The 27605-nt window shown below is 37.1% G+C and overlaps 3 protein-coding genes and 1 long non-coding RNA gene across 5 annotated transcripts; 1 reads left to right on the top strand and 3 right to left on the bottom strand.

The window, feature by feature from the left end:
- Positions 1-236: 236 nt before the first annotated feature.
- Positions 237-21929, bottom strand: LOC121637155. Its single transcript, XR_006009804.1, has 3 exons — positions 21503-21929; positions 934-940; positions 237-249 (listed from the first exon to the last, which is right to left on the bottom strand). It is a non-coding gene; the product is annotated as an uncharacterized LOC121637155 (long non-coding RNA).
- si:ch211-213o11.11 (probable G-protein coupled receptor) lies at positions 9389-13998 on the bottom strand. Its single transcript, XM_041981120.1, has 2 exons — positions 13729-13998; positions 9389-11132 (listed from the first exon to the last, which is right to left on the bottom strand). The coding sequence occupies exon 2, from the start codon at positions 11024-11026 to the stop codon at positions 9746-9748; it is 1281 nt and encodes a 426-aa protein (XP_041837054.1). The 5' UTR covers positions 11027-11132; positions 13729-13998; the 3' UTR covers positions 9389-9745.
- On the bottom strand, positions 14911-18473 carry LOC121637154. Its single transcript, XM_041981121.1, has 6 exons — positions 18192-18473; positions 17724-17900; positions 17484-17640; positions 16205-16377; positions 15753-15981; positions 14911-15653 (listed from the first exon to the last, which is right to left on the bottom strand). Exons 2-6 carry the CDS (start codon positions 17883-17885, stop codon positions 15457-15459), a joined length of 918 nt encoding a protein of 305 aa, XP_041837055.1. The 5' UTR covers positions 17886-17900; positions 18192-18473; the 3' UTR covers positions 14911-15456.
- Positions 18647-26326, top strand: rrp9 (ribosomal RNA processing 9, U3 small nucleolar RNA binding protein). 2 transcript variants are annotated; one of them, XM_041981119.1, is made up of 15 exons: positions 18647-18836; positions 18973-19067; positions 19156-19268; positions 19357-19424; positions 20742-20783; positions 20897-21023; positions 21115-21239; positions 21350-21442; positions 22000-22100; positions 22192-22326; positions 24000-24062; positions 24184-24329; positions 24537-24616; positions 24767-24840; positions 26174-26326. In XM_041981119.1, exons 1-15 carry the CDS (start codon positions 18738-18740, stop codon positions 26274-26276), a joined length of 1464 nt encoding a protein of 487 aa, XP_041837053.1. In that variant the 5' UTR covers positions 18647-18737; the 3' UTR covers positions 26277-26326. The 2 variants fall into 2 exon arrangements, with proteins under 2 accessions (XP_041837053.1, XP_041837051.1); XM_041981117.1 differs by having other exon boundaries at positions 24184-24341.
- The last annotated feature ends 1279 nt before the right edge of the window (positions 26327-27605 follow it).

Below are 27605 nucleotides of genomic sequence, written 5' to 3'. Positions count from 1 at the left end.
TCTGCTACCTTTGACACTGTCAACCATCAGATCCTCCTCTCCACACTCTCGGAGCTTGGCATCTCAGGATCTATCCTCTCGTGGTTCATGTTCACTGAAAGATCGTAGAGTTTTTTGGTGAGGGGGAGTGTCCAGATTGCATGGGCTGACAACAGGGGTGCTTCAGGGCTCGGTGCTTGGCCGTCTTCTCTTTTCACTATACTCCTCACTCTGTGCAGTCATTAGCTGTCATGGCTTCTCCTACAACTGCTACACAGATGACACTCAGCTTTTCCTTTCCTTCCCACCTGACGACACAATAGTCTCAATGCGAATATCAGCATACCTTGCTGATATCTCCGCATGGATAAAGCATAGCCGTCTTCAGCTAAATCTGTCAAAGACTGAGGTTATTGTCTGTCCAGCCAGTTCTTCCTTACCTCCACAGATAAGCATGCAGCTTGACTCTATCACGCTTGTGCCTATGTCTTCTGCCAGGAATCTTGGTGTCATGGTAGACAGCCAGCTGACCTTTAAGGTACATGTTGCCTCGGTTGCCCCGTCTTGCAGATTTGCTCTCTACAACATCAGGAGGACCAGACCCCACCTGACAGAACACACGGCCCAGCTCTTGGTTCAGGCTCTGGTCATTTCACACACTGACTATTGCAATTCCTTACTTGCCTGCCTGCCTGAACACTCAGGTAAACTTCTGCAGATGATTCAGAATGCAGCGGCATATAAACAAGCCCAAAAGAGATCATGTCACTCCATTGCTAATCACTCTTCCCTGGCTTCCAGTTCAAAGGAAGCCATCAAATTTAAAGCTCTGCTTCTGGCTTACAAAACATAACCCAAATGGTTCCTGTCTACCTAAACTCTGTAATCCAAAGCTACACTCCTTCTCGACTGTTATGCTCCCACCAAAATGTAGTGCGAAATCAGTAGCTAGACTCTTTTCCTTTGTTGTTCCCCGGTGGTGGAACGATCTATCTATTTTAAGAGCAAGCTAAAGACTCAGCTGTTTAAGCAGCATTTCCACAGTTAGCTGAACTTTTCTACTCGGAATAAGTTAGGAAGATTTGTCCAGCTCTTTGGCACAATTCAGCACTGAATAAGCTGCGTGCGCTTACTCCCAAGATGATATTGTGTGATGAAATTGTGATCTCGTAATTAAACAAAGGACTACTGTAGGGAGGGGAAGGGGAAAAATGCGCTACCTCTAGCACTACTCAACAGCACCTGTGTCCAACTGGACTCACAGCAGTCTGACTACTTCCTGTAACTATGATGTCCCCTCCTATTTGATTTCTTGCTTGTGTTGCTCTTACTACCAGATGTAAATAGCTTTGGAGAAACGCGTCTGCTAAATGACTGTAGAATAGCAGAATGTAGAATAGAACACAGAATGGGGGCTTCCACAAAGCACCTTGAGAAACATAACAATGGGGCTCACTACCCAGAGGACCAAACAGTCAATGCTACAATATTAATATCTTTCTCAAGACAATTAGATAAATTATCCCTTTTTCATGATAAAAAAAGTTTTTGTCTTGCAATAACCAGATAACTATCTAGTATATAATAGTACACTACTACTACTACAAAAAATAATAATAAAAATTAATAATAATATACTACATGTGAATGCTTTGATCAAAGTTCATAGTTTTTGTCATGTTGCAGAAAATGTGCTATACAAATAAACTTGAACTTAAACTTGAATTTGTCTTTTGTAGTTACTGTTGCCATTATAAATCAGTGCTGAATATATGGTCTTACAAGGTCACAAAGTTTTAGGTCCATGAAGTGCAGTTGATTGATATTGTTATATTGATTATCATTCAATAACACTTAACCACAAACTTTAATTTATGAATCAAATAATCTAGTGATTTAGCTATCATAGTATATTTTATTAACTACTGTGTTCCTTTGTAAATTTTTTCTGTTTTATTATTTGATTAATGTCATCCACTATGACCAGTTTTAAATGCCTGTATGAATTTCATCATATTGTGGTGAGTTTTTGTTTTTTTTTTTTGAGCCAGAAATTTTGTCTTCAGTCAGTTTTTCATTAATCTAACTTAAAGTTTTAATCCTGTTTTCATTTTGAAGGTGGAGTTGTGTAACATACATGTGTTTATGATTATTCATTGTTTTATTCTTAAAAACATTGAACAAAATAGTCTTTCTGAAGCATTTGACAGTATTTTCTTAGTGATGGGTAATTAAAAGAGATATCCATTAACTTCTCTTTGTTTATTTCTTACAATACCAACACAATGAAACAAGAATTTTGAACCTAGTGTTTTCCACTGTTCTGGTATTTTTTTTTAAATATCTCCACAACTAATCTGAATACTTAAACACAAAGCTTCAAAAAACCTGTAATACAAAAACTATTTATTTTACAAATCAGCAAAAGGCATTTAATTGTCTTGCCCTGGGTGCATTTTTAACCTTTTTGAGAGATTCCTGCTAAACACAACAGTAGTGTTCTTGTGTAAAATTATGCATGTAATATTTGAATTGTTGTGTTTGAAAGATCATGAACATTTTAAGGTGATTTACCTCAGAATTAGTTGAGAACCTTTGTACCTGTTCACCAGTCGTCCAGTTGCTATCAAAAGGTCAATAAGTTAGCCACAGAGGCAGACAAAATGTAATTATTTTACCCACTGCACTGTCATCACAAGGCCACCTCACACTGCTGTCAACATCATCCTCATTAAATAGTGACTTGGTTATTAGTTGGTAATGTCATAATTAAATTAATGTAATTTAATATAAATGACAAATAAGTTCTCCTTGCAAAAATTACTTTTACCCACGAAATTTACCCGGCTTTATGTTAAAAAAAAAAAAAAAAGTAAAAACAATTAAACTATGGTTCTGGTTGGTTTCATTTTAATATAACTTTCAATGCTGAACAAGACAGAGCAACTATGTACTTTTAACTAAGTACATAACAAACTACAGATGCGTTCACAGTTGAGAGTTGTGTACTACTCTGCAGTGACCACTGCACAGTCACCACGGTAACGATCACGCTTGCCTGCTGGAGGGAGGCAGAGTAAGAACACAATGTATTGATGACAGAAGATTTCCTGCAATGGTGCAGGAGACAATGGCATGTTAATGGACTGCACACCTCACCAGATGGGGTTTGTTTGTTTCCGGCTGCAAAGGTGAGGTCAGCAAAGTGTGTGCATGCATGCGTGTGTGTTTGTGAATTGGCAGAGTTGATTAAACACAATAGAGACACATGTCACGGCTCGGTAAATTGTAGGTAATAGATTTCTTACTCATAATGTCAGCTGATGAAATGGGGGATGGTATCTGAGATTTTACTGTTCTTGCTATTTCTCTGAAATTCTTATGATATTTTTCACCCTTTAGCATCATAAGAAGAAACATTCTTTTTGTTTTGTTTGTTTTCTTTTGTTTGTTTGGTTGTTTGTTTGTTTTGTTTTTACATAGTGGAGCCCAGTTTACAGCCTGTGACATCATAATAGAAAATGATTCTAAAAATTTGTGTGGAATCACTTCAAGATCAGAGACTAAAATGCACTGATAATATCCAAAGGGTTGTTTTGCAATTTTAAAGGGGTTAAAACTGCTACATAAGACGGCAGACATATACAGTCATTCTAATCATATTCATATTACTTAGTGCAGTGAATATTTGTTTGTTTTAACCCACGCAATGGTTCAACACCAACTAAAGCTCAGAGTTTCTGTTGCCAGCAGCAGCAGCTTATGTGGGACATGAGAGAGGTCAGACAACGTTCATGCTCAGCACCTGTCAGTCCAGATGTTTTCAGTACAATGGGTCAGTTGAACTATTTATCACGTCTAGTTAGCTGTGCATTCACCAAAATGTCCAATTTTAGAGCTTCCTGCAATTCACTTTGACATAATAACACAAAATAGAGTGGTACAAAATCAGTGCTTCTATATATATTATATTTCAGGCTGCTTAGATGAGGTTGATGTCATCACTATAATAAATTCAAAACAAAAATACTTTTAAAACCTGTTTGGATCTTAGCAGCTAATTTGTTGATATTGTAAGTGTTTAACAGTATCATGTTGCTATTTACCCTCTGCCTTATGCCAGCATAAGAACATCCTGTCAGCAAAGCTACAGTACTGCTACTCCCTGAGCAGGATTATTAAATAAGGGATTTCAATTTATGTAATTGAGAGACATGTGCCAACTTGCAAGCAAAATCTTTGCAATTAAACAGTTTGCTGTTTAAATACTGTCAAAGAAGATGTTAAAAATGATTGCAGGAAGCCCCTCAACCTCACACCACCAGGATACCTTGCATTTAAAACATAAGATTGAAAAGCAAAAATATATAAATGCATCTATGCAAAGATAAATAATTCAGTATATAATTAAGTGCTTGGAGTAGAGTATAATTTAAAAGAAAAGAGAGAGTAATACAAAATGTAGACCTTATTATTAGAACAAAATAATTTTTAATAACTAAAGAAAAAACTCTTTATCTTTAAAACTCAGATAAAAGATAAATTGAAAAGAACATACAATGATGCAGTGAATATATATATATATATATATATCTATGTATATATATATATATATTGAAAATAGCAATTGTTAACATTGCAATGAGAACATATGCATTTATATAATTAAATGATATAAATATTAAGTATATACACATACACTGACACTTGAAACTGGCTTCACACTCCTGTTATTTTGTTTACACATTACTCACAATCAGCACACAACTATACACTTTCACTGCACTGTCCACACACTGCATGTTGGCACTTTGTACATTTTTGTGTTGCTTTGTTCATTTTGCACTTGCTCTTCTCACCGCAAATGCACCTCATATTTTCTCCAATGTGTGTTGCCAGTGTCTTTGCTGGTCTTGAAATATGCTGGTTGTGCAGCAGTTTGCAGAGCTCCAGGATGAAGTCCCAACGGGGAACGTTTGCGCCTGTGCAGCAGTGCACCTGTACAGGACCCATGCATTCAGGCAGGCCATGTCCAGTATGTTATAAAATACTGTAATTGACCATCTCCTGGGTCCAATCGGGTGGCGTACTGCTTTATTGTTGTTTTATTGCCGGCCCCCACCAGGCTTCTGTTTCTTGCCAGGAGTCTGTTGGTGAGGGGGAGAGAGGTAAAACGTTGTCTGTGGTGATATTTCTACCTGATAATAAAACTACTTAGGCTACTCAGTATCGGACAGTTGTCAGACTCATGTGCGTTACTAAGCAACTGGGAAGTGGTGTGAAGGGGCGTGGTGCAAAAACATCTGACAACTGATTATAGCACTTTGAATAACAGGTTCCAGGTATAAATAGTCATATTTCTTTTTCTTTTGATCACACATGCACCAGAATTCACTATAAGTTTACTGGATCAAGATTAGGAAAAAGGTGCTCTTGGGTTTTAGGTGCTGAAGAATGGTTTGGGGTTTACCTTTTTGTGGGTTTACTGTGTGTGTTTATATAATTATTTGAGTAGGTAGATTATGGATATTTTTTAGAGTCCATATAGGGAGATTTTAGATTATAGAGTTTGTTTTATGACCTGGGAAACACCTCTTTCAGCAGGAAGTAGTTTAACTCAATCAGCAGCAAGGGAGATAAATTGTCCTCCTTAGCTCATTTGAGAGCTGCTGCTGGTGGAAGCTGGGCCGCTCCACAGTAGGATAGTGTGAGTCCCCTGGTCCAATTTATATTTAAATAAAAAAAAATTTGCATTAAATTCTGCTTTCAATGCTTCACTGTTGCCAGCCGCTCACACAGGTCATTTTGTCACAACAAGCATTTGAAACACCAAGGTGATAAAAATGACCTCCTTGGCGGTTCTAGTGTTATAGTGATGTTCGATATAATTCAAAGGGAAAACAAATGGTCTGTGAAACTTAACATTGCGATCTGAATCAAATGGCCAGGTTTTATTTTTATTTTGACTTTTTAAAGGTAGGTGAGTTTAACATAAAGCTTTGAAACAAGGGAAGGTCTTTTAAATGTCCATATTTTTCTTTAGAAAGTGCAACAATCTTTTGTGTACTTTCTACTTAATTTCTTCAATTTTAAAAATTGAACATATTGAACTTTATCTGGAGCCAGTCTTGCTGAGAAAGCAAATAATCTCATTTCCCGAAATGTCAGTCTTTTAAATGTGTGCTATTTTCCTGGGTTTTGGTCCATAATCAGTTTTAAGAATATGTGTAAGGATTTGCTTTATTGGCTCTGTTAAGATGATTGAGCAACCGTCATATGTTATGTGCACATATAGTTTGAAGGTCTGATTGAATAATGGGATTCACTCACTCAGACACCACCATCAATCACATCCTATCCCTTTGATTCTTTACAAGTGGTTCTCTCATCATTACTCCTGTGCATCATTAATCATTCTGTGCATTGACTGAGTGTCTCATTGAGTTTGAATTAAATAGACAGCAGAAGGCCCAAGAAGAAGAAGATAAGGCCTTTTCAGTAGATTTAGCATTTAGCACAGCCAGTAACAAGTCACACTCAACTGAGCTCAAACCATGAATTCTAATTCTCTATAGTAGTGGACCAGTGTTTGATAATCAGTGAGCAGAGGAGAAGGGCAGTTGGTGTGATTGTCTTGAATAAGAATGGGGGACTGTTTAACTTGGAGGTCCTTCAGTAATAACTTGTTAAGTGCAGACTAAAATTTACAAAATAATGTCCAGCAGAGGATAGAGTTGAAGATGTCTGCACGGCCACACCCCTGGCTACTTGACAGAGCTACAATCTCCACACACCACCATTCGCCACCTCCGGTCCACTGACTCAAATCACCTTTGCCTATCCAGGACCAGATTCAGCACAATGGGGGACAGGTCCTTCCAGGCTGCAGCTCCACGGCTATGGAATGCCCTGCCTGAACACCTCAGGGTGCCACAGACAGAGAAGTCTTAAAAAAAAAAAAAAAATTTATTCAGAAAGACTTTTATATAATTTAGTGTATTTATTAGTTTATGAATTTGTGTTTCTTTTGATTTTAACTTTGAGATTTTATTTCTAAGGTCTAAAGTGTGTTATAAATCAAAATTATTATTATTATTATTATTATTAGTAGTAGTAGTAGTAGTAGTAGTAGCAGTAGAGTAGTAGTAGTAGTAGTAATAGTAGTAGTAGTAGTAGTAGTAATAGTAGTAGTAGTAGTAGAGTAGTAATAGTAGTAGTAGTAGTAGTAGTAGTAGTAATAGTAGTAGTAGTAGTAGTAGTAGTAGAGTAGTAGTAGTAGTAGTAATAGTAGTAGTAGTAGTAGTAGTAGTAGTAGTATTGAGTCACATACTCTGGAAGAGGGAGTATGAAACAAACAATCAGATCTTTAAACTTTTTATTTACACCACCACTCCACTATGTCAACATAAAAATGAGAACTTTTATTTCTTTTAAAAAATGTAAATTGAGTGTTTTGGTTTATTAGTGTAATTTGTATTTTTGAAAGCAAAAAAATAACCTAATTTTTAAAATTCTTTTAACAGATATTCAAATCCCTTTTTTGATCATCTCACGTGACACATTACTTCTTAGTGCTTAAAACGTTTGCACAAAACTGTAAGTCATGTGTACATTTGGGTGTGTAAATTGTGTAAATATATTGCTATATGTTACAATAATAACAAACCTGAAATTGGGTATCATGTTATATTTGCATACTGTTTGTATCCATTGGTAATTGTTCTTTTATTGTGTTTGCCTTGGCTGCGCTTTTATCAGCGCTCCACTCATAGATTTTCCACAGCACTTAAATAAATGTGTTTGCAGCCAGAGACCATAAAATGGCACAGTTATCTTGCTTTTAACATACCCACAAGTCAATAAACAGAATTTCAGTTACTGGGTGTATGTGTTGACATTAGAAGTCTTTCTTTGTTGCCTATCAGTGTGCAGTTGTCCCCTCGCAATGATATTTCTGTCTTTATCCCAGCAAAGTAGAAGTTATGCTCATCCAACATTCGGTGTAATCACACATTTCTGTCTATATCTCTGGGTGTTCACAGGGTTTGCCCAAATTTAGCTCAGCATGCTCTTTTCATTTGCCAGCCATTATCAGCATGTCAGCCTGATGTTATCCTTTAAGTCTAATCTATGTGGAAGAGCTGTGCCTTCTCCCTGCAGGAGCTTCAACAGTATACTGTGTCATCACTGATTTAGCTTTGAAAAACACAGATGATCCGTGTAGTTTAATAAAAAAAATGCTGCATATGGAGCCTTGTCTTCAGGGTTTGCCATGTGGAACACTGAGAGATACATGTACAAAATGGGAATTCTTCCACGCAGTGTGTGAGCATATATTAAAAGGGTTCAAAGGGTATTAGAGACAATCTATTCATCTGTTATGAAATGGCATTTTCTCTTTATGTAATCATGTGTTAACTGGGCTCAGTCTTAATCACAGGCTTTTCTCAAGTGACACACAGAGGTCAGGACCCAGACAGTCAAAGCTTATCTGCACAGAGACAATATGTCCAAAAGTAATTATAAAAACCTATTTTAGTTTTCAGATAACTATAAAAAAAATGCAAATTTCTCATTTTAAAGCTGTAATAGTTAAAAAGGAGTTTCACAAAGCTTCACAGTTCACAAAGCCCAAAATTAAACAAGTTTGGAAAATTTTCACAATAATTGTCACCACTCCAAAGTAACATTTTGGAAAATCCATTAGACATTTTAACAATGATTGAGAGAAATTTTTACTTTATCATGTGAAGAAACCATGAATTTGTCCCAGAACAAATATCTTTGTTTTTTATGTTAATACAAATTGTGCTTTATTCTTATGCCACCTACCACAACACTGAGTTCTTAGACACGCCTTGGTGCCCCTGGACACATCATCAGTGATGTAACCTGGGCTCACAGGGTTGATCAGGCCCCAGTTTGTGTCCAGGTAACACTACCCTACTTGCCAAGCCTCTCCCGTCTTGTTCCACAACTGAACTGTTATAACTTAGCAGAAAGCAGTAAATTTATTTTTTCATAATACAAACAGTAATAAGAAGAGACTCAGATCATATGATTGTCTGTTCTATAACCTACAGTATTGTTAACCATCTTGCTTAGAAAATCAAATAAGTCTGTTTTGTAAGCGAATCTGCAAAAAAACCTGATGCGACCAATCAGTTCATTTAAATGATTAATCAGTATTTATTGCACATGTAATTCAATATAAATTACAAATTCTTAAACAGAAAATAACTTTCATTCCTTTTAAATAAAGCTGAAATTACATCTTGCAGCACAAGATTTGATTGTTTGATACTTGCTTGTACAGATTATTGCTGCTCTTTATCTAATGTAAAACCACTAGTCTTGAGAATGAAGGAATATTGTGAAAATTAATATTTACTAACTCTTCCTAAGATCTTATAATAAATCTAATTTCTAAAATAATTTTTACATGTTGCTCTGTTGACTGATTCTGTATTTTCAAGTAAAAATCTAATATTTAAGTTAATTACATTTTAATAAATTAAATATGTTGACAGCAGAAAACAAACTTCAGTACCTTTGTAATTCTTTACTAGTAGCTTTACTATGACCATTTTAAGAGGTCTGTAAGCCTTTGTGGATAAAAAGTATAAAGTTTCAAAGACTAAACTCATTTATTTTTACTGAATGCAAAACTTACAGTGCACTGCTGACAGGAATTATGTAATGTTATCCCCTATTCAGTCTTATATTCTGCTGACAGCTAGTGCTGAGGCACAACAGTGAGGTATATTTAGTTAAACTCTTCTGGGATCTGCCCTGGTATCCTGAAACTAGTTTGTCCAGTTTGATCCAGAGTATTTCTAGGACTGGAAGTGGCAAAGCTAGCATGCGTCTCTATGGTGCAACTGGTCCTGTGGAGAAACTGCAAGAAATTCTCATGAACCGAACCTTCATGGCTGGAAGCAGCCAGCATCATCGGCCGGGCTGAGTAGCAGCGCCTGAGCTTATAAAGCTCCTCCCTGATCTGCCGGTTAAGAAGCCCATAGAAAAAAGGGTTGATAGCAAAGGAGGAATAGGCCAGCCAGGTGACTGCTTCCTCCAGATCATCAGAGATGTTAGGTGTTGCATCTAGTATCAAGTGGAGATGGAAAGCAAAGTAAGGCAGCCAGCAGATTAGAAACTGGCCAACAATGACCACAAGAGTGAGCGCAGCTTTACCCCCACCAAAAGGCCGGTCACGTGCAATCCTACGAGGAGCGTTGCGAGTTGTGATTATGGTGGTTTGGCTGTTTATAGAGTCAGAGCGATGCTTCAGCTGACTGTTCGTCCAGGAAGGCAAAGGTCCATGCTGCCGGGCTGCCACGCGAGCCACCTTGTACACGTTACAGTAGACAGCAAAAATCACTGCAGCTGGCAAACAGAAACAGGTAACACTGAAGAGCACAGAGAAAATACGTCTGTGCTCACTGCTGCTCCAGTGAAGTGAGCAGTGAGCAGCACTGATGGAGTTCAGGCTGCCATAAGACGGCCATCCAAACACAGTGGACAACCCCAGCACAGCAGAAGCCACCCACACCATCACCATAACAGCTGCAGTGAGCTTTAGCGTCATCTTGACCTCATAGCGCATGGGATGGACAATGTAGTAGTAACGCTCCACACTGATGGCTGTGATTGTGAATATAGAGGCAGCTATTAGGGTCACATTGAGGAAAACGTAGACCTGGCACTCCAGCACAGTAAAAACCACACCAGCAAAGTACGGGGAGCTGGACACAATGCCAAGAGGCATGAGCAAGATGGCACATAGTAGGTCCACAGCACAGAGATGACACACAAAGGCAAATTTCCTGAGATGAGGAGCTTTGATGACAACCACCAGAACAGCAGTGTTGGCCAGCAGTGCCAGAACATTCAGGGTCACCATGAAAAACATCCCTGTCAGGTCCTTGAAGCGTGTCTGAAGGTTGGGAAGGGTGCCCAGCTGTCTGCTGGGAACAGAGGGCACTGGAGCCCATGCAGAGGTGCTGTCATTGTACTGTGGAGTTAGAAAAGTACTGTTTTCCTCCATGACTCATAATAGTGATTTCAGAGAACAAATCGGTATTCCAGCATTCCCCATCATTCTGCAGCAAGGTCAAAGGATCTCCCAGAAATCAAATAAATAATCTTCAATCCTGTAAAGAGAAAAACAAAGCCCATTAAAACATATACATATGGATTTTTTTCTATACAGTATTGACATATTATATTTTAAACTGATGAAAACAAATGTTTGCAAGACAATTTATACATTCATGAAAAAAGGAGAGAAAATTAGCACAATTTATATGGAGGTTTTATAGTTACTGAAAACAGCAAACTGGTGCAGCTTCTATGGTGAGGATGAAACAAAACTGGCAACTTGGAGGCAGTAAAGTCAAAATAATAAGCTGAAAATCTCAATAAAGCTCTAGAAAGCTGAGAGGAACTGCAGCTAGGCGATAAGTCTCTTCATTTTCTTCTGAGAACAAGTATTTTTACAAGTTGCTGTGTTACACATAGCTGATATGAAATGTTAAAAGACACTGCTGAAAATACCACATACACCACAATGTGCACTGTGAGTTTATGTTGGCAATAAATTAAATAGACTGACTAGAACTGACTGAAAAACCATATTGAATTCCAAACTTCAGTGTATAACACAGGTTTTCTGTGTTTCTGATTCTGTTATAAATGTGCAGACTCGGATCCCAAGCAGAGATGACTCAGATGATATCACTATGACATCATAAAAATTCATAGAGCTCATCCAGAGCTGCAAGGATTTTTTTTTTACACTAATCATTATTATACTATTGGTCCTCATCCCATATACCATTATTCAGCCTGGTTTATGCAAAGCATGTTGTAATAAATGCCCTTGTACCTTCAGAACTTTTAAGAAAACCCACACAAATCAATCAATATCCATTCATGTTATTTGTGGGAATATTTAAGGGACACTCTCAGCCATTTTAATGAGGGAGAAACATGATCAATAGGAATAATTCATGGAGGACACAGTGTCTCTCCTCCATCCATCCCCATCCTTTAGAAATGAAAGATAATGAGTGTGCTTGTTTCAACCCAGCTGCAGGGAACCCGTTGCATTGATTAGTATGTGCTCTGTGTCACCCTTCATCGTACCACCAAAGATGAAACCTTCCTCACCTAACAAAATAAGATCTAGTGTGCATCATGGTTAGAAACTATGCTTTTAGTCTCCATTTTCATATCTGTATTGTGAATCTCTACACATGGCTCAGTCCAGATTGTGCTGACAATCATAATCAGGTTTCTGATATGTAATTGTGTAGGGGTCTGTGTCCTAAATACAAGTCCCAGCCTCTGCCAGTGATCCACTGATGCTGTAATCTTCTCTAGTGGACAGCTATTGGCATGCCACATTTGCAGTGGGATTTATCCCCAGAAAGAGGACTAGTACAAGAACATCCTCATATTATGTAAGGGTGTCCTCGTTTTGTTCATGTTCCAGTTGCAAACTAACATGTGACACATTATTCACTTATATTGGTTCTTTTGTAGCAGAAATAAATTATTTTTAAGAAACAATTGGTGTCCCTTTTTATGGGGATCACTGAATTATGCCAAACTTTTAATCCCCCATTGGAGCTGATTTAGCATTTACAAGGAAACGCCTTCATGTCATTACATTATTTATAATAAATAAACAAACAATTAAGTTGCATTTAGGTTAAATAGGTTCCGCTTTGAATTTAAAATTGCATTATGTGAAAAATAATAATTTTGTTTTGAAAGGTTTAGGACTTTAAATTAAATAAATGGCCATGATAATCAAGTCACATTGTCACTTTCATTTATGAGAGACATATAAAATGGCTGTCAGTCAGAAACTTTGCCCTGCATACAGTCATTAGTGACAATACGTTATGTGGGTGTCTGCCTTATACACACCTTATACTATTGTATAGAACAGAGTCATACAATACTAAAAACCTAGTTTCAGTTAAAAAAAGATTCGCACTTAATGACAAGATCAAGTCCAGCATAAAAAGCCTACACAGGTAAAGGTAGCGGCAAATATTAAAGCAAAATGTACTGCAAGAAGTTCAATCCCATTAGATTATTAGACTATCAGCACTGGAGTATCATATATCATTTTAAGAAGTTGGAGGTGAAACCAGTTTGAACGTCTTGCAAGAAGATTCTGAAATATGCAATAGTTGGGTGGAAGATAAGTATATAGTGAGCAAGTTTTAGTTAATCAGCAGTGAACTGACGGCCTGTCCAGGGTGTACACTGCTTCTCACTTGATGACACATAAGACAGACTCCCACCCCTTGGTGACAATGACTTTAATGAAGCAGGTATAGAAAATGGATGAAAGTTTTAGCTGACAAGATCATAAGTTAAAGTTATTTTACTTTATGACAAAAATCCATCAGCTTGTAAGTATACACAGGTAAAAGAAAAGGTGAAAATCCTAACATGGATGTCATTGTTTTAATCTAGCGCTCTTGGGCGTAACCGGTGACATAAAATACCCCTTGTCATCTGACCCCTGGTCTTAAGAGAACTTGTTAGTTAGACACATTACTTTCTTTTCTATTCTATTATCACTATATTTCTACAAGTTGTACAACTCCTTTAGAAGGAATAATTCTGCTCTGACTTGCTTCATATTTCTCTTGTCACGATTAAAAAAAACAAAACAGATATGATGTGACAGTCTCATGTGTTTTTTCATTAATTAACTGATTTACTTACCTTAATAAACTTCACACAAATAATCCCAGTTAGGTTTACCTAACTACACATCTGCTCACTTAAACAAAAACTTAGTAGCTCTTACTTTTTGAAAATCTGTTTGTCCTCCAAAAAGTTCAAGTAAAGCTAAAAAGTTCCCAAGGCATGGTTATAGCTTGTCTGTAAAACCTTGTAAAACATCAAACTCAAGTCCCAGATGTTGCTTCCAGATGAAAAGGTGTCCTGCTGTCTTGTAGCTTCAGATGATTTCTCACGGAACTGATCTGAGCCCTGAAAGAAAACTCCAGGAGGACTGAGTGAGAAGTGATGAGCTGTGAATTGACTGAGACGGATCAGTCAGCTTCAGGGACAAAAGGGGGAGGAGCCAGCAGAAGATAACTGCACTAAACAGCCACCATCCACATAACATTAACCATATCCCATACACAACCACAATCACACACACATGCACACGCAAGCAAACTCTTTCATCAGTCAGTATGTGGCTGTGACTGTCACGGTGTATACACTGTGCTTGTTGTTGCACATGGTCTCTTACATGAAGACAGTCCCTGTTGCTTTTAAGTCTATATACATAGGCATACTCTCGCTGGCCAATTTATTTGGTACATTTTGCTTGTACCTGGTTGGACTCCTTTTGCCATCAGTTTTTTTTTTTTTGTGGCATAGCTTCAAGAAGGTGTTGAAAACACTGCTCAGAGATGTTGCTCTGTATTGACCTGGTGGCATCTCTGCTCTCTGTGACTGAGCTCTGGTTGTAAAACCTGGGTGGGTCACCAGTCCATTACAGACATTGCAGAGATAAATGACCTCTCAAACTTACGCTCACCCCTGGCCTTAATTTTGGAATCACTAATTAATCCAATATAGATAGATAGATAGATAGATAGATAGATAGATAGATAGATAGATAGATAGATAGATAGATAGATAGATAGATAGATAGATAGATAGATAGATAGATAGATAGATAGATAGATAGATAGATAGATAGATAGATAGATAGATAGACAGATAGATAGATAGAATGTATTTATTTATCCATTACACACCTTGTCTTCACAGCCTTGTAGGAGTAGATCAATGGTTGCAGGGTAACGTAAAACAAGACTGACATCTGTTGGTTGCAGGACAAAATTATACACAAAAGTCTTCTTTGCCATGCTTATAAATAGAAAAATCTCAGTTCCAAAAGTTTATTATCTCTTACGTAATGAAGTACAACAAAGACATTAAAAACAAATCAATTGGAAGAAATATTTATCACAACATATTGTAAAACTGCAACTAAGCTATCTAGAAATACAGTATCATTTGTTTTAAAGTTTAAGTTTAAAGTTTGTGATCAACAGTAGAATTTCCAAACCTACTTGTACACATGAAGTCCATCTAAATGGAACCATAAATGCATGAAAAAAATGACTGGACAGACCTATTATTTAGCCACAACCACTTACAGTAAGGCGAATGTAATAAGAACACTTGTGTTTAGTAATGATAATGATGTGATGTTTTATAGTCTTACTGAAGGCCTAGCTTTAGTCACACGTTTCTAACAAACAGTCGACAACAAGCTGTCAAAGTAGAAAAACAAAAACCGAGTTCCACACAGTGTTGAAAAAACAACTGACTTAAAGCAGCTGGTTTTAATGCAGAAGAAACTCCATCTATTAAAAAAAAGGCAACCTTTCACATCTTGTCACGAAAAATACAACAGCACTGCTAGAACTAAGAGTCGTTTTCCATCGCATCACTTTCAGGCAGGAGGGAAGCATCTTGGTAAAAGGTCTGCTCAGCTATTGCTCTGTTTTCAGTTTTACCCAAGCCCAGTCTCTTCTTCAATAGCTTGTCCTCATTGTTCAACTTTGTGCGGATTGCAGTTTTTATTTGGTTGCTTTCGACACCAAACTTGTCTGCAACATGATCTGAAAAAGAAAAAATTATAAAATATTTTTAACTGGCTGGTTTGTCAATAACTGCTGGGTAAAAAGTACTTGTGCTCAATTAGTTAATCTTCATCTCACCCATTAGGCTTTTCAAAATCTCAGGTGGGAGTGGAGGCTTGTGGCAATCCTCTCCAGTGAAGCTGTTTTTCCGACCCTGCAAACAGTGTGTGCCCAAAGTGTCTCTGTCGAAAAGTATCATTAGCAATGCAGAAACATACTTCTTGTAGTCTGAAATTTCTGCCACCCGCTCATAGAGATTTTTTGGTACTCGAAGATTCTCAGATAGATACAGGAAACTATGATCATCCTGAAAGCAAAACAGGAAAACACAAGTTTCAGAAATATCTTCTTGGCGGCTGAATCAGACAGTACTACTTTCATGTCAAGTTGTCAACTAATGGTGGAAGTGGGATTAGAACAATGAACACCCTGATACAGAGCACTTACATTGTTCTCCTGTGGTAACAAAACATAACATAAACTGCACCATCTGCCTCCAACTGCAATATTCATGTTGTTGGAGCATTTACCTCTGCTACATCATGAACTGTTCTCAACTGCATCTCCGGTTCAGTCAGGAAAGTGATGCTTTCTTCTGGGTTTTGTGACACAACTGCTGCCTCACCTCCATGGAGTACATGGTCTAGAGTGACTCGTAGTTCATGGGCTGTGTGCCTCATCTGCATCATGAGGGTGTTCATCTCTGCAAAAAGCATCAAATCAATTAGAATAAATCCAGTTAAACTATTTGATGGCATGTCTACAGCTCAACCAGTGCTTATAGAAATTAAAATCAATGTCCGCTGCAGAAATGTTTGACAACTTGGTAACAAAACAATCCAACACTTTATAATGGAGTAAATATTATTCCCTTATGTACCCTTAATGTCAGTGATTTTAACTGGTTTGGGAACATTAAATCTGTTTGATCTCAACTTGTAAACCATTGACAAACAGCTTGGTCCAGCTAAATATTTACTAATAATTGGTTACGTATTTAGAGATGCAAAAAAGAAAAAAAATAGTGTGATCTTTATTTTTTATCATTTCTGTGTTGATTATTTTTAAAATGTTAATTTTTTTAAACATAGCTGCTGTTTCCTTTGTTTTCTTTTCCATTGACACAATTCTTATTAGCTGGTTGTAGAGATTTTTGGTGGGTTTTTCCACCTTTTCTGTGTACTCTTATAATCATGAATTGATAAGAAACTGTCTTTTTCTTTATTAATGAATGTGGAGGTCTGAAAAAAAAAATGATTTTACAGTCTTTTCTAGCTTTGCTTGTCTCTTTAATGTTTGGTAATGAATGTGATAAAAGAATGAATACCAACCAATCCGTTTTGAGAAGAGCAGACTTTGTTAGTAACTGGATTTGGCATTTTTTATTTACAGAGAAGGGACACCCAATAATCCACTCTTTCAATTGTATTTTCTTAACTGAAGTACTGATTCTGTGTAGCTTTGGGAGAGATGATAAAGTTAACTTTAATACTCCAGACTGGACTCTGGTCATCTCTTACTGTGTTTCAACAAACACATAAAACGTGAAACTCTTTTTGTAAGTTTAATAAACCAGTGTTTGTCTATAACTGTTACAAAAGGCTATTTTTTTATTTCATTTAACTGCTTTACTAACTAGTTTATTTAATTTTTTAAAAATGTAATTATTTAACTACAAGTTTCTTTTGAACTTGAACAGATTTTTTTAAATGAAATCAAACAGCTACCGTTCTTCTTAGGCTTTAATTGAAATGATTGTGGTCTTTTTTCTTATGTTTACATATTTATATTAGAAGCATTTCCACCCACCTTTGAGTTCCCTTAGTTCCCTCTCTGCCAAAATTCTACATCTGCGTTCATATTTTAGTTGTGCCTGAAGTTGCTCTATTTTCATGAGAAGGCTGATGGTGTCTGTCCTGAGGCCTGGACTTGCAAGATTTTCTTCATCAAAGTCAATCATTTCAGGCTGCCAAATGAGAAAACATTATATTATGAAGTACTTCCACACACAAAACAGCAGCCTTGCATCACAGTTAAATAGTTTATCACCTCATTGTTGGGAAGCGGTGAGTGGCTGGAATCAACTGCCACCCTATATTTATCCTCCACTGACCCACAGTGAAACCCATGCGCATCTGAAACGTCTCCGATCTTGATCATCTTCACTTGTGGTTGTATTGGATTTGTTCCAGAGTCTCTCTTTGGCGGCATGACAGAGAAAACAATCTGGGAAGAGTACAAGAACCGCAGTCATTAAAAGATTTGATCTTCTGCACAAGCTGGTATCAGTCAAACTTTTTCAGTAATTTAGTAATGCTGTCTTTAAACTCAAGGCTAAGCTAAATGAAAAAGTATATATATATATATTTGTTTGCAAAGCACCCCCTCCCCCGTCTGCCTCCTCATCCCCTACGTAATAGCCAACAGCAGCTGGAACTACAGAGTCATACAAACTGTCCATCAATACATCATTCGTTACACGTGATATTTAATATTAGATAGTACAAAGAACCTCACCTGACTGTTAATGGTGCCTTCAGTAATTATCTATAAACACAATGACTGAAGACAAAGGCAGCGCAGTACATGAAAATACTGCGTAGTAGAGGAAGTAGTAGTACTACTCTCAGTATTACAGTACATGGGTCCTGATCCAATCAAGGATATTTTTTAACAATCGCGCGTAATCTTTCACATTAGATATACGTTAAATAGTAACATTACATTTATCTTTTATTGTGTGTAGCATTCATATGTATAAAACTCCTGGGTTGTAAAATCTACATTTTCTTACAAGTAACTGCGGAACAAATCCGAAAAAACTTATTCCCCGAGGGAAGTATTTCTCCCCAGTACAGTTTCCTGTGCACAATTCAACCAATGAAAATTCATAGTTTCAGCAAAAGGTGGGACGTTTGAAAAACGACGTGACCGTTAGCCAATCAGTGAGCACACAACCTGAGTCTTAACTTGAAGTTTGGTTGCAGTTTACCCATGTGGGTTTCATGTAGACTTTCCGTTAAGAGAACGAGAATTGTATAGTTGTATATTTGTAAACGGTGTATGCCACGTGCCACCATGTCTTCGTCGTTCTTCATAAAACCCAAAGCAAATACCAAATTAATTAAAAACAGGAAAAATACAGTGGTGCCTAAACGAAAGGTAAGTGAACTTAACTGTTAGCAAGCATGCTAAATCGTGTTAGCTCACCAACAGCCTGTCTCACTTACTTCGTATTAATAGAGATATTAATACCACAGTATGTCATTGAAACCCTCTTTGTTATATTCTGGTGTAGAGTGATGTAGGTTCAGATGCAAAGAACAAAATACGTGCGAAGAAAGCCCACAGCAAATACGATGAAGAGATTTCCAGTGACTCCGATACAGAAAGGTGAGTTTCTGCCACCCCCATACTTATCTACTAAGTAAAATTACTGATCTGATATAACCATGTTTTTCTGTTGTTTTTGATTTTTCAGTCCTGTTGTGTCTAAGAAGAGGCAGGCCAGTGAGCACATAAATTACGAAGAAACTCCACAGGAGAAGAAGCTCAGATTAGCAAAACTTTACCTCGAACAGTTAAAGGAAGAGGGTAAGCATGGCTTAACGTGTACACAGGTTTAACATGTAACACTGTCCTCCCTGTCGTAGATTTTTAACATGGGGTTTGTTCTTATCAGAGGAAAAGAAAGCTGAAGATGACTCATTTGAAAGTGATCTGATTGCGGGAAGACTCCAAGAAGAAGTGGTAAGTAGTGTTTTCTTTTTTTAGGGAGGGGTACATAGTGGTGTAATTTCTTAGAGTATCAATTGCTTCATATTTCTATGATCTGTACAACTTAACATAAAATGTTATGAAAGTCAGTGGGCAGTAACAACTTATAAAGTGTTGATTTTATGCAATAAATATAAAAATACACAAAAATCTGAAAACTTTAATCACATTTTGCAAAATAAACAGAAAACTTAGTGATCCAAAATATTTCTACATGTAGAAAAACAAAGAAATGAATCTTTACATCATACAAGTTATTTCAGCAGTTTGTCTCTTATGGTAGGTGGTAAATGGACTTGTATTTGCTGAGCTACAGGCGCCCCTGATAGTTCTTGAGATGCACGCCTTTTTAGGAGCAGAGTATAAAGGTACATTAAATGTCTAAAAAAAAAAAAATACAGATGTTTTTCTTTTTTCATGAAACTGGGTTGGCGTTAGTGTAGCTGAATGAACTGAAAAAACACTTAACCAAAACACTTATAAATGCAGATAGTTAGGTAATTTGAACTAGATCCATTTTGATCTGTTTTTTTATGTACATACTGCGGATTCATTTGTGCAAGTACTATATGTACTGTAAGTTGACAACAGCCTCTTACCTGCACTGCCAGGTATTTTCTCTGCGCCATCGACTCCAGATGTATGTTTTTAAAAAAGGAACTGCCTATAATCTTAAATTTTTTGTTTATGGTTAATGGTCATATAATGGTATAATATATAATGGTAATAGTATTTTTCTTCCTGTAAATGCCATTGTTGATTGAAATACACATTAAGAATACATTAATATTGCCTTTTTATAAGTCAGAGGCTGTGTCCAAATGTGCACCCTACTCCCTACATAGTGCCCTATGTAGGGGTCACGCCATTTTTTCGGAGTGGCCGAATGTCCAGAGAGAAAAAAAGTAGGGCACTCAAAATTACCCACAATGCATCTTGAAAAGCAGTGAGCATCGATGGTCACTAGACGAGTCAATATAGACCACAATGCATTGCGGGCAGAAGTTAAACATGGCGCAAGGAGGTGAAATAATTTAGCTGCGCAAAATTACCTATAAGCAAACAAACAAAGAATAAAATTTTCTTTCACTTCACACAGGGGCAGACCTCACAATTATTATTTCTTACTGTTTTTTCAATAACAAGATGTGTTCATTAACTATGACAAGCAGCTCATATGCTATCTTAAGTGCCCCTGCTACATATATATATATATATATATATATATATATATATATATTTATGTAATCAGCATTGATTTTTCTTTGTATGTCATCTCCCCCCCCCCAGCTTGAACAGAAAGGAAAGCTCCAACGACTTATTGCCAAGGATGTAAGTATGAGAATTTAAGTCCTTCAGTCTTGCTGCCTATTCAGTGTCCTTGTAGGGGAAGATGTTGCCTATAAAAGGTTCAGTTTTCATTAAGTTTTCTCTCTGTCTTTTAGCTCTTGTCCCCAGATACTTCAGAGATCAGGGTGTTAAGAGGACACAAACTTCCAATCACCTGTCTGGTCATCACACCTGATGACAATTGCATCTTCTCTGCTGCCAAAGACTGCTCTATCATTAAATGTTAGAATACAGCTAACTCCTCCAGGCCATTTTAAAATATCATTCAATGTGTTTGCAAATTTTTTACTTTGTTTTTCTGTTATGTACTCAGGGGATATTGAGAGTGGTAAGAAATTGTACACAATACCTGGAGGAAGGAAAGGTACAGAAGAGCGCCATGTTGGACACACAGCTCATGTCCTGTGTATGGCGATATCATCAGATGGAAAATACTTGGTGAGAAGTGGCCTTTTTCATATTAATTCCTGCTTTTGTCATTTGAAGAAACTTGGAGTAGTTTGAATAGTTAAGTGCAACTGCAGCATCTTTCTTTTGTATCTTTTCAGGCCACTGGAGACATGAACAAGCTGATAATGATTTGGGAGGCAGAAACATGTAAACATCTTTATAAATTTACAGGACACAAAGGCCCTGTGTCGGTACGTGCTTATTTATTTTTCCAACAATTGCATACAGCGACAAAGTTTTTACATCCCAACTAGAGATGCACCGATTGCAAAATTCTTGGCCGATACCGATTTCCGGTTTTTGAGGGGGTCTGACCTGCCAAAACCGGTTTTACCGATACCGATTTTCTATCTAAGAAATCATTATAATCATACAATAGACACCATATTTACTTGGCTTGAGAATAAAACATCAAAAATAAGATATAGTGAGTTTCACCAGTGCCCCCTGAGCAGATTTATTTAGAACACTGACCATAACATTCAGTCCAGTTTACAGGTCAATATAGGAAAAAAACTTTGGTTCAGTTTTGAGCTGTCCGCGTTGAGCTGCTGCGCATGCGTGTCAGCGTGACCGGCCAAAAACCGGAAATGACGACAGTGACCGGCCGGTCACCGATTGGGCCGGTTGGATAGAAAACCGGCCTTTTTGATCGGCGGCCGATTGACCGGTGCATCTCTAATCCCAACAGCTAAGTTGATGATATTCCTGGGATGAGTAGCATCTTTCTTTTCCTCTTTTTTTTTAGGGCCTTTCTTTCAGGAAGGGAACTCATGATCTGTACAGCGCCTCTCATGACCGCTCTGTCAAAGTGTGGAATGTGGATGAGAATGCATATGTGGAAACACTGTCAGTAAATCATTTGTTGATAATTTTTCACTTTCAAACATTGTTCTTTGGCTTTCATGTTGTAATTAGACTGTTATTTTAAATCCTTTAGCTTTGGCCATCAAGATTCAATCACAGGACTGGACAGTCTAAGCCGTGAGCGCTGTGTGACTGCAGGCGGACGGGATGGCACTGTGAGAGTGTGGAAAATAGCTGAAGAGTCTCAGCTGGTGTTTCACGGACACAAGTAAGTCTCTTTTTAGATCTGTAGTTTGTGCTTCTGTAGTTTGTTTCCTGGAATTTAAGATGGGTGACCGTAAATGAGAGGACAGCTTTACTGACTCTTTCACTGAGCTGTAATAAAAACTATCTAAATAGTAGGTCTGTAATTAAAATGTATTATTCTTTGAATCCAACTGTGCACACAGCTTCTCAAAAACAAATAAGGCTATTGATTTAAAAAAAAATATCATTATTTTATTTTACTTTAAGTAGGGGTCAGCGTTATGGGAATTATGAGTAATTAATTACAAAAAATGAACACATTTAATGGCAGTTTGCATTCCAAACAATGTGGAACGTTTGTCAGTGGACAACTTCCTGGTCAAGTCAGAGCTCGGCTAAAGCAGTGCTGTCAACTTACAGACTTGATGCTTTATTTCAGACACGTGATGCTTTATTTCAGACCCCTCTAGTGATTTAGTGACTTTTTTGTTGTTTAAGTGACTAGCGACAAATCTAGTGATTTTTTTTTCCCAGCTGTTATTGGAGACTTTTATATACTGATGTAAATGCATGTGCACTCTTGGTTTACATGTTTACTCTTCTCAATGAGGAGCGGGTGCTGCTGAAGGCCCCTCCCCTATCCAAACGCAGTCACAGCTGCAGTCAGAGCAGGAGACGTCACCTCAGCTAGGGAGGTCAGACTGAAAATGAAACACACAAAGCTGCTGCTGGCTGATCCCGCCCTGGCTTTCTGTCACATATTCATGTCTACTAATGAAGAGTAAAAAAATCAAGTTCTGTAATTAGAGAACGAATGAAGTATTTAAAGTGACACTTTAACTTTAGGTCTGTTCTGTTTTGACCAGGGATATTTTCTATTTCGTTTTCTACTATTTTAAATTGAAATGTAATTAAATGCATTTTACCAGACATTACAAGAGATTGAGTTTACAATATTAATGTCTGTGTCTATTAGTTGATTCAGTCGTCCACTAAAATCCATTTGAATAAAAAAAAAAAAAATCTTGTTTTTCGGGCAAATATTGTCATGAAATTAAAATGTGATTAATCAAAATTAATTACAAAGCTAATTAAAAAGTTTTTTAATTTAGTCCCACCCCAAATTTTAGGTATTTATTCATTTACATAGTTAAATAATTTTTTTGTATGTATTTTGGGCTTGTTGGGCCATTTTAATAAGTTAAACACAAACATGAAGACATGTAAACATTTATTAAGTGGAGTTATTTCTTATTGATAAAGCAATACTAGTACATATTAACATGTTTTTGCTTTTGAGTTTCCTTCAAGTCACATTAAGCTTCTAAATAAAAGCATTATTACTCATATTGTACCTAAAACAGTTTACAAAGTGCTTTAGATATGTTAAAAACAGATACAGATAATCATGTTAAATTGCTTGATGATGGAAAAAGGATTCACTTAATGAGACCTTGAATGTTTGTGCTGCAGCTTTGAGTTTTAACATCTTAAGACTCAGAATATTTTTCTCAGTGGATCTAAAAGGGCATGTTAGACACACACATCACTCTATGCTAACACTCTGTTGTGTTTTAGAGATGCATCAGCTAGTGGCAAAATGCTTTTTGATAAACATCAACATCATCTGTTTGTATTGCAATGCTCTGTTTTGTCTGAGAGTGACTAAGATTGTTGTCTTCATTTGTCCTTCAGAGGTTCAATTGACTGCATTCAACTCATAAACGAGGAGCACATGATCTCAGGAGCAGAAGATGGGTGAGTTGCCATTTTTACATTTATATTGCCTCATTTTTTTTTATTATTCACAGGATCTCATTTTGCTAATAAATTCATCTGTTTGTCCTTTGTACTCGTCCTTTTTTTCTCTCAACATCAGCTCAGTGTCTCTTTGGAGTGTCAACAAGAAGAAGCCTCTGAGCACGGTGCAGCAGGCTCATGGTTGCCATGGTGACGTAGGGCTGGAGCAGCCTCATTGGGTGGTCTCGGTAGCGGCCCTTCAGAACTCGGATATTGTTGCCTCAGGTGCCTCTGGCTGTGAGAGTCCTCTTCATTAGCTTTTTAATAACAGACATGATTATATCAACATCACACTTCCAATGAAACATTTCACAGCTGTCAGACATTTGGTTGTAATGAAGTTTTCTACATAAAAAGTTGATTTTAATGTTTAATTAAAGTGTTCTTTCAAGGAGTTTGGAGATTTTAGGTAACAGTGATTCTTCTGTACAGGCTCTCACAACTCACAGGTAAATGTGTGGAAGTGCGGCCATAATTACAGAGGACTGGAGCTTCTGTTCAGCGTACCAGTGGTAAGCTCTCTTAACTGGCTTCTATCATGAACAAAGTAGCACAAGGAATTATTTTTAAAAATTGTAAACATTAGAATGTTTCCTTGGTTGTCACTGAAACTGCTACACATATTTTTCTGAATGTTCTCTTCTTTTGTTTTTCTCTTCTAGCCTGGTTTTGTGAACAGTCTGAAGTTTTCAAGCTCTGGTCAGTTCTTGGTGGCTGGAGTTGGACAGGAGCACAGGTAGGGGACTGATGTACATTTCCATAGAAACGGTCCACAGAGTTGCCAGCAACTAATGAATGTCAGTTCTGGTTCATGTGGCACGAATGCACACATCCACTAGATGGCAGTATTAACTCATCTAAGCTCAAATAAAAAATCCATCTTTTTTTCTTTTCTTTTTAGAAAACTTGTGAAATGTTTTGTTAGATAATATCACATTTGTCAGTCTGCCTACAACAATTTGTGATCTGTCACATGGTAAAGAGACTGTGCTTATATTGGGCGTTTCTAGTCATTTGACCACTGAAAGCACTTTTACACTGCAAGTCACATTCACACGAGCACACACTCGAACAGGACTTCCTAGGCGTCATCTATTAAGTGTTTTTCTTTTTTTCACAATCACACACATATGAGCACATTATAGGCAATTTGGGGTTCAGTATTTTGCACAGGATATTTTGACATATAGTCTGAGGAAGCCGGGATTGAACCACCAACCTTTCAGTTGACAGACAACCGCTCTTTCCCTGAGCCAGAGTTGCTCATCTGATACAGTCAATGTGTGGGGGAAAAGATGAAGAAAAAAACATGACATTAACTGAAAAAAGCGTAATTGTTTTGACCAAACTCTTAGATTGTTGCTTACAGGAATTTGAATTAAAGTCTTTATAACAAAGATTTCCTTTCTAGAAAGAACCAAAACAATAATATGCAGACCAGAAAAAGTCTTTTTCTGTGTATGTTGTAGTAACATGAGGTTTTCATTGACAGCCTGTCTCATCAGAGGTAGATATCCCGTTTGCAGCCACACATATGGCCAGATTAACTTTAGTATGGACCTAGTGTTAGTGTGTATCGATTATTTGAGTACAGCTTTGATATCTGAGTAAAGAGGGTGATATTGATGACAGTTTGGACCTATTTAGTTGAGTTTGTCTTTTCTTGCACCTTAAAAAATGCTTTTAATCAGAATTGCACATTTCCTTTGCTGATTATGAATCTGATCTTTCACTGTAAATAGAGAAAGGTTGAAATAAATCCAACAGTTTTTCAGCTACATGCACAGTCTGCATCACTGTGAAGGGCATCCATTTTGGAGAGTATTTGTTTTAATCTCAGGGCCTTTGTTTTTTTTTTGTTTTTTTTTTTAAAGCAGTATATTCTGGTTTATTATTTACTCCCTTTACTCACAAGACTGGAAAGTAAAAGGTTTGAGGTATTGTTGGAGGAGCTTTGATTTCACCCTTTCTTGTAGATTTGAAATTGAGTGTTCATCCTTACTGATAACTGGTGCATTGCACATAAACCCGATGACTATTTGTTAACATAGCCTTTATTACATTTACAGGTTGGGCCGATGGTGGAGACTGAAAGAGGCCAAAAATGGGATCTTTATCATTCCTCTTAAAAGGAAACCTTCTAATCCAGAGGAATCCAAGATGACTAATTAATTATTTTTCTTTTTCCATGTGTTTATTTTTTCTGTAAATAAAAGATTTAAATACTGTCAGGGTCTATTTATTTATTTAAAATTTTCCTTTAAATCAACCTTACTATTAAAAACCTAGAGTGTGCAGGCACTGACAGAGCCTCCCCTGTGGCCATTGTTTTTATAGAAGCGCTTTAACAGCTTCCACTTAAAATGAAGGAGTCAAAGCATTGTGGTTGAGGTGGGCAGTACCTTCATAGACCAAAGGTGTGAGGAGGCTGCATCGTAGGAGTAAGACCGGCACTCGTTCTGTCTATTTTGAACTTCATGCTGCTATCTTTTGTCATGGTAACTATATTTTATGCTTTTGCTGCGCATCATGTTGTGATTACGTATAAGGCTGCATATTTATGTCATTTGCATTTAACTCCTGGAAGTGGACCAGGTAGAAAGTGGGCGCTATTGAGCAGAAGTCAGAATAAGCCCATCTTGGGTAAAGTTTTGTAGAAACTGCACATGTACCTGCTCAACTAGCCAGCAAAGTTGCATCTAATTTTACACTTAATTATTTGGGTACTATGTTGAATAAGACTTAAAAATGAAGCAGTCTGTGTTCAGATTGCAGTTTTTTGCATTAGGGCAATTAAAAAATAATCTAGTCTTGACTGGGCTTAAGTAAATACAGCCTCAGATGAACAACACATGGTATACACTCATTATTTGTTGAATACAATCTAAGCCTAAATTCACAAGAGGTGTATAAAAAATTGGTCTGGACTTTGGGTAATTACAAAACCTTGGTTCTTTTCTTCTTCGGTCCTCCTGCTGTGGATGGGATAATTTTCCTGCTGCAAGACCCAGTTTCCATCTAGTGGTTTACTCAGATGTAAATTTGGCAAATCTAAGTTGTACTGCCACATTATGTTTTTCTTTCTCTGCTGTTTTTCATGAACCATGCATTTTAACATGTCAACCGAGTTCTGCAGAGCATGAGATGTATCTTTATAGTTTGTGTAGTTTCTCTGAGCATTGCAGTCTGACCTCAACGTAAACTTGATTGGGTGTCCACCTCTGTGTAGATGAGTGTCAAAAATGTCTTTCACTGATGAATAATCTTCCTTATGTAGGGAAAATAGACTTTAAATTGTTTTGAAGTGGTCATACAATCCTTTTCAGTTCTATGGGCAGCAACAGCTGATTCTAAAAGATCATTGCTGATGTCTTTCCTCGTTATCTTAACACACACCTAAATGCCCCAGACCAGAAAACTACCAAAACTTGTGCTTTTATAGTGGAACTTACACTTAATCTTAATTAATCAAGTGCATTATATATGCAGGATCTTCCTACT

This window comes from Melanotaenia boesemani, chromosome 3, assembly GCF_017639745.1.
Source record: "Melanotaenia boesemani isolate fMelBoe1 chromosome 3, fMelBoe1.pri, whole genome shotgun sequence".
Taxonomy (NCBI): Eukaryota; Metazoa; Chordata; class Actinopteri; order Atheriniformes; family Melanotaeniidae; genus Melanotaenia; species Melanotaenia boesemani.
The sequence above is the reverse complement of the archived record's forward strand: the minus strand, read 5'-3'. Positions and strand labels throughout refer to the sequence as shown.

Bases quoted from the DNA above. Each gene is read 5' to 3' on its own strand.
- si:ch211-213o11.11 (XM_041981120.1), bottom strand. From the start codon at position 11,026: ATGGAGGAAAACAGTACTTTTCTAACTCCACAGTACAATGACAGCACC.
- LOC121637154 (XM_041981121.1), bottom strand. From the start codon at position 17,885: ATGCCGCCAAAGAGAGACTCTGGAACAAATCCAATACAACCACAAGTG. The intron at 17,641-17,723 runs GTGATAAACTAT...CTCATTTGGCAG, and splicing joins CACCGCTTCCCAACAATGAG to CCTGAAATGATTGACTTTGA. The intron at 15,654-15,752 runs GTGAGATGAAGA...TTTCTTTTTCAG, and splicing joins GATTTTGAAAAGCCTAATGG to ATCATGTTGCAGACAAGTTT.
- rrp9 (XM_041981117.1), top strand. From the start codon at position 18,738: ATGCCACGTGCCACCATGTCTTCGTCGTTCTTCATAAAACCCAAAGCA. The intron at 18,837-18,972 runs GTAAGTGAACTT...ATTCTGGTGTAG, and splicing joins CAGTGGTGCCTAAACGAAAG to AGTGATGTAGGTTCAGATGC. The intron at 24,063-24,183 runs GTGAGTTGCCAT...TCTCAACATCAG, and splicing joins ATCTCAGGAGCAGAAGATGG to CTCAGTGTCTCTTTGGAGTG.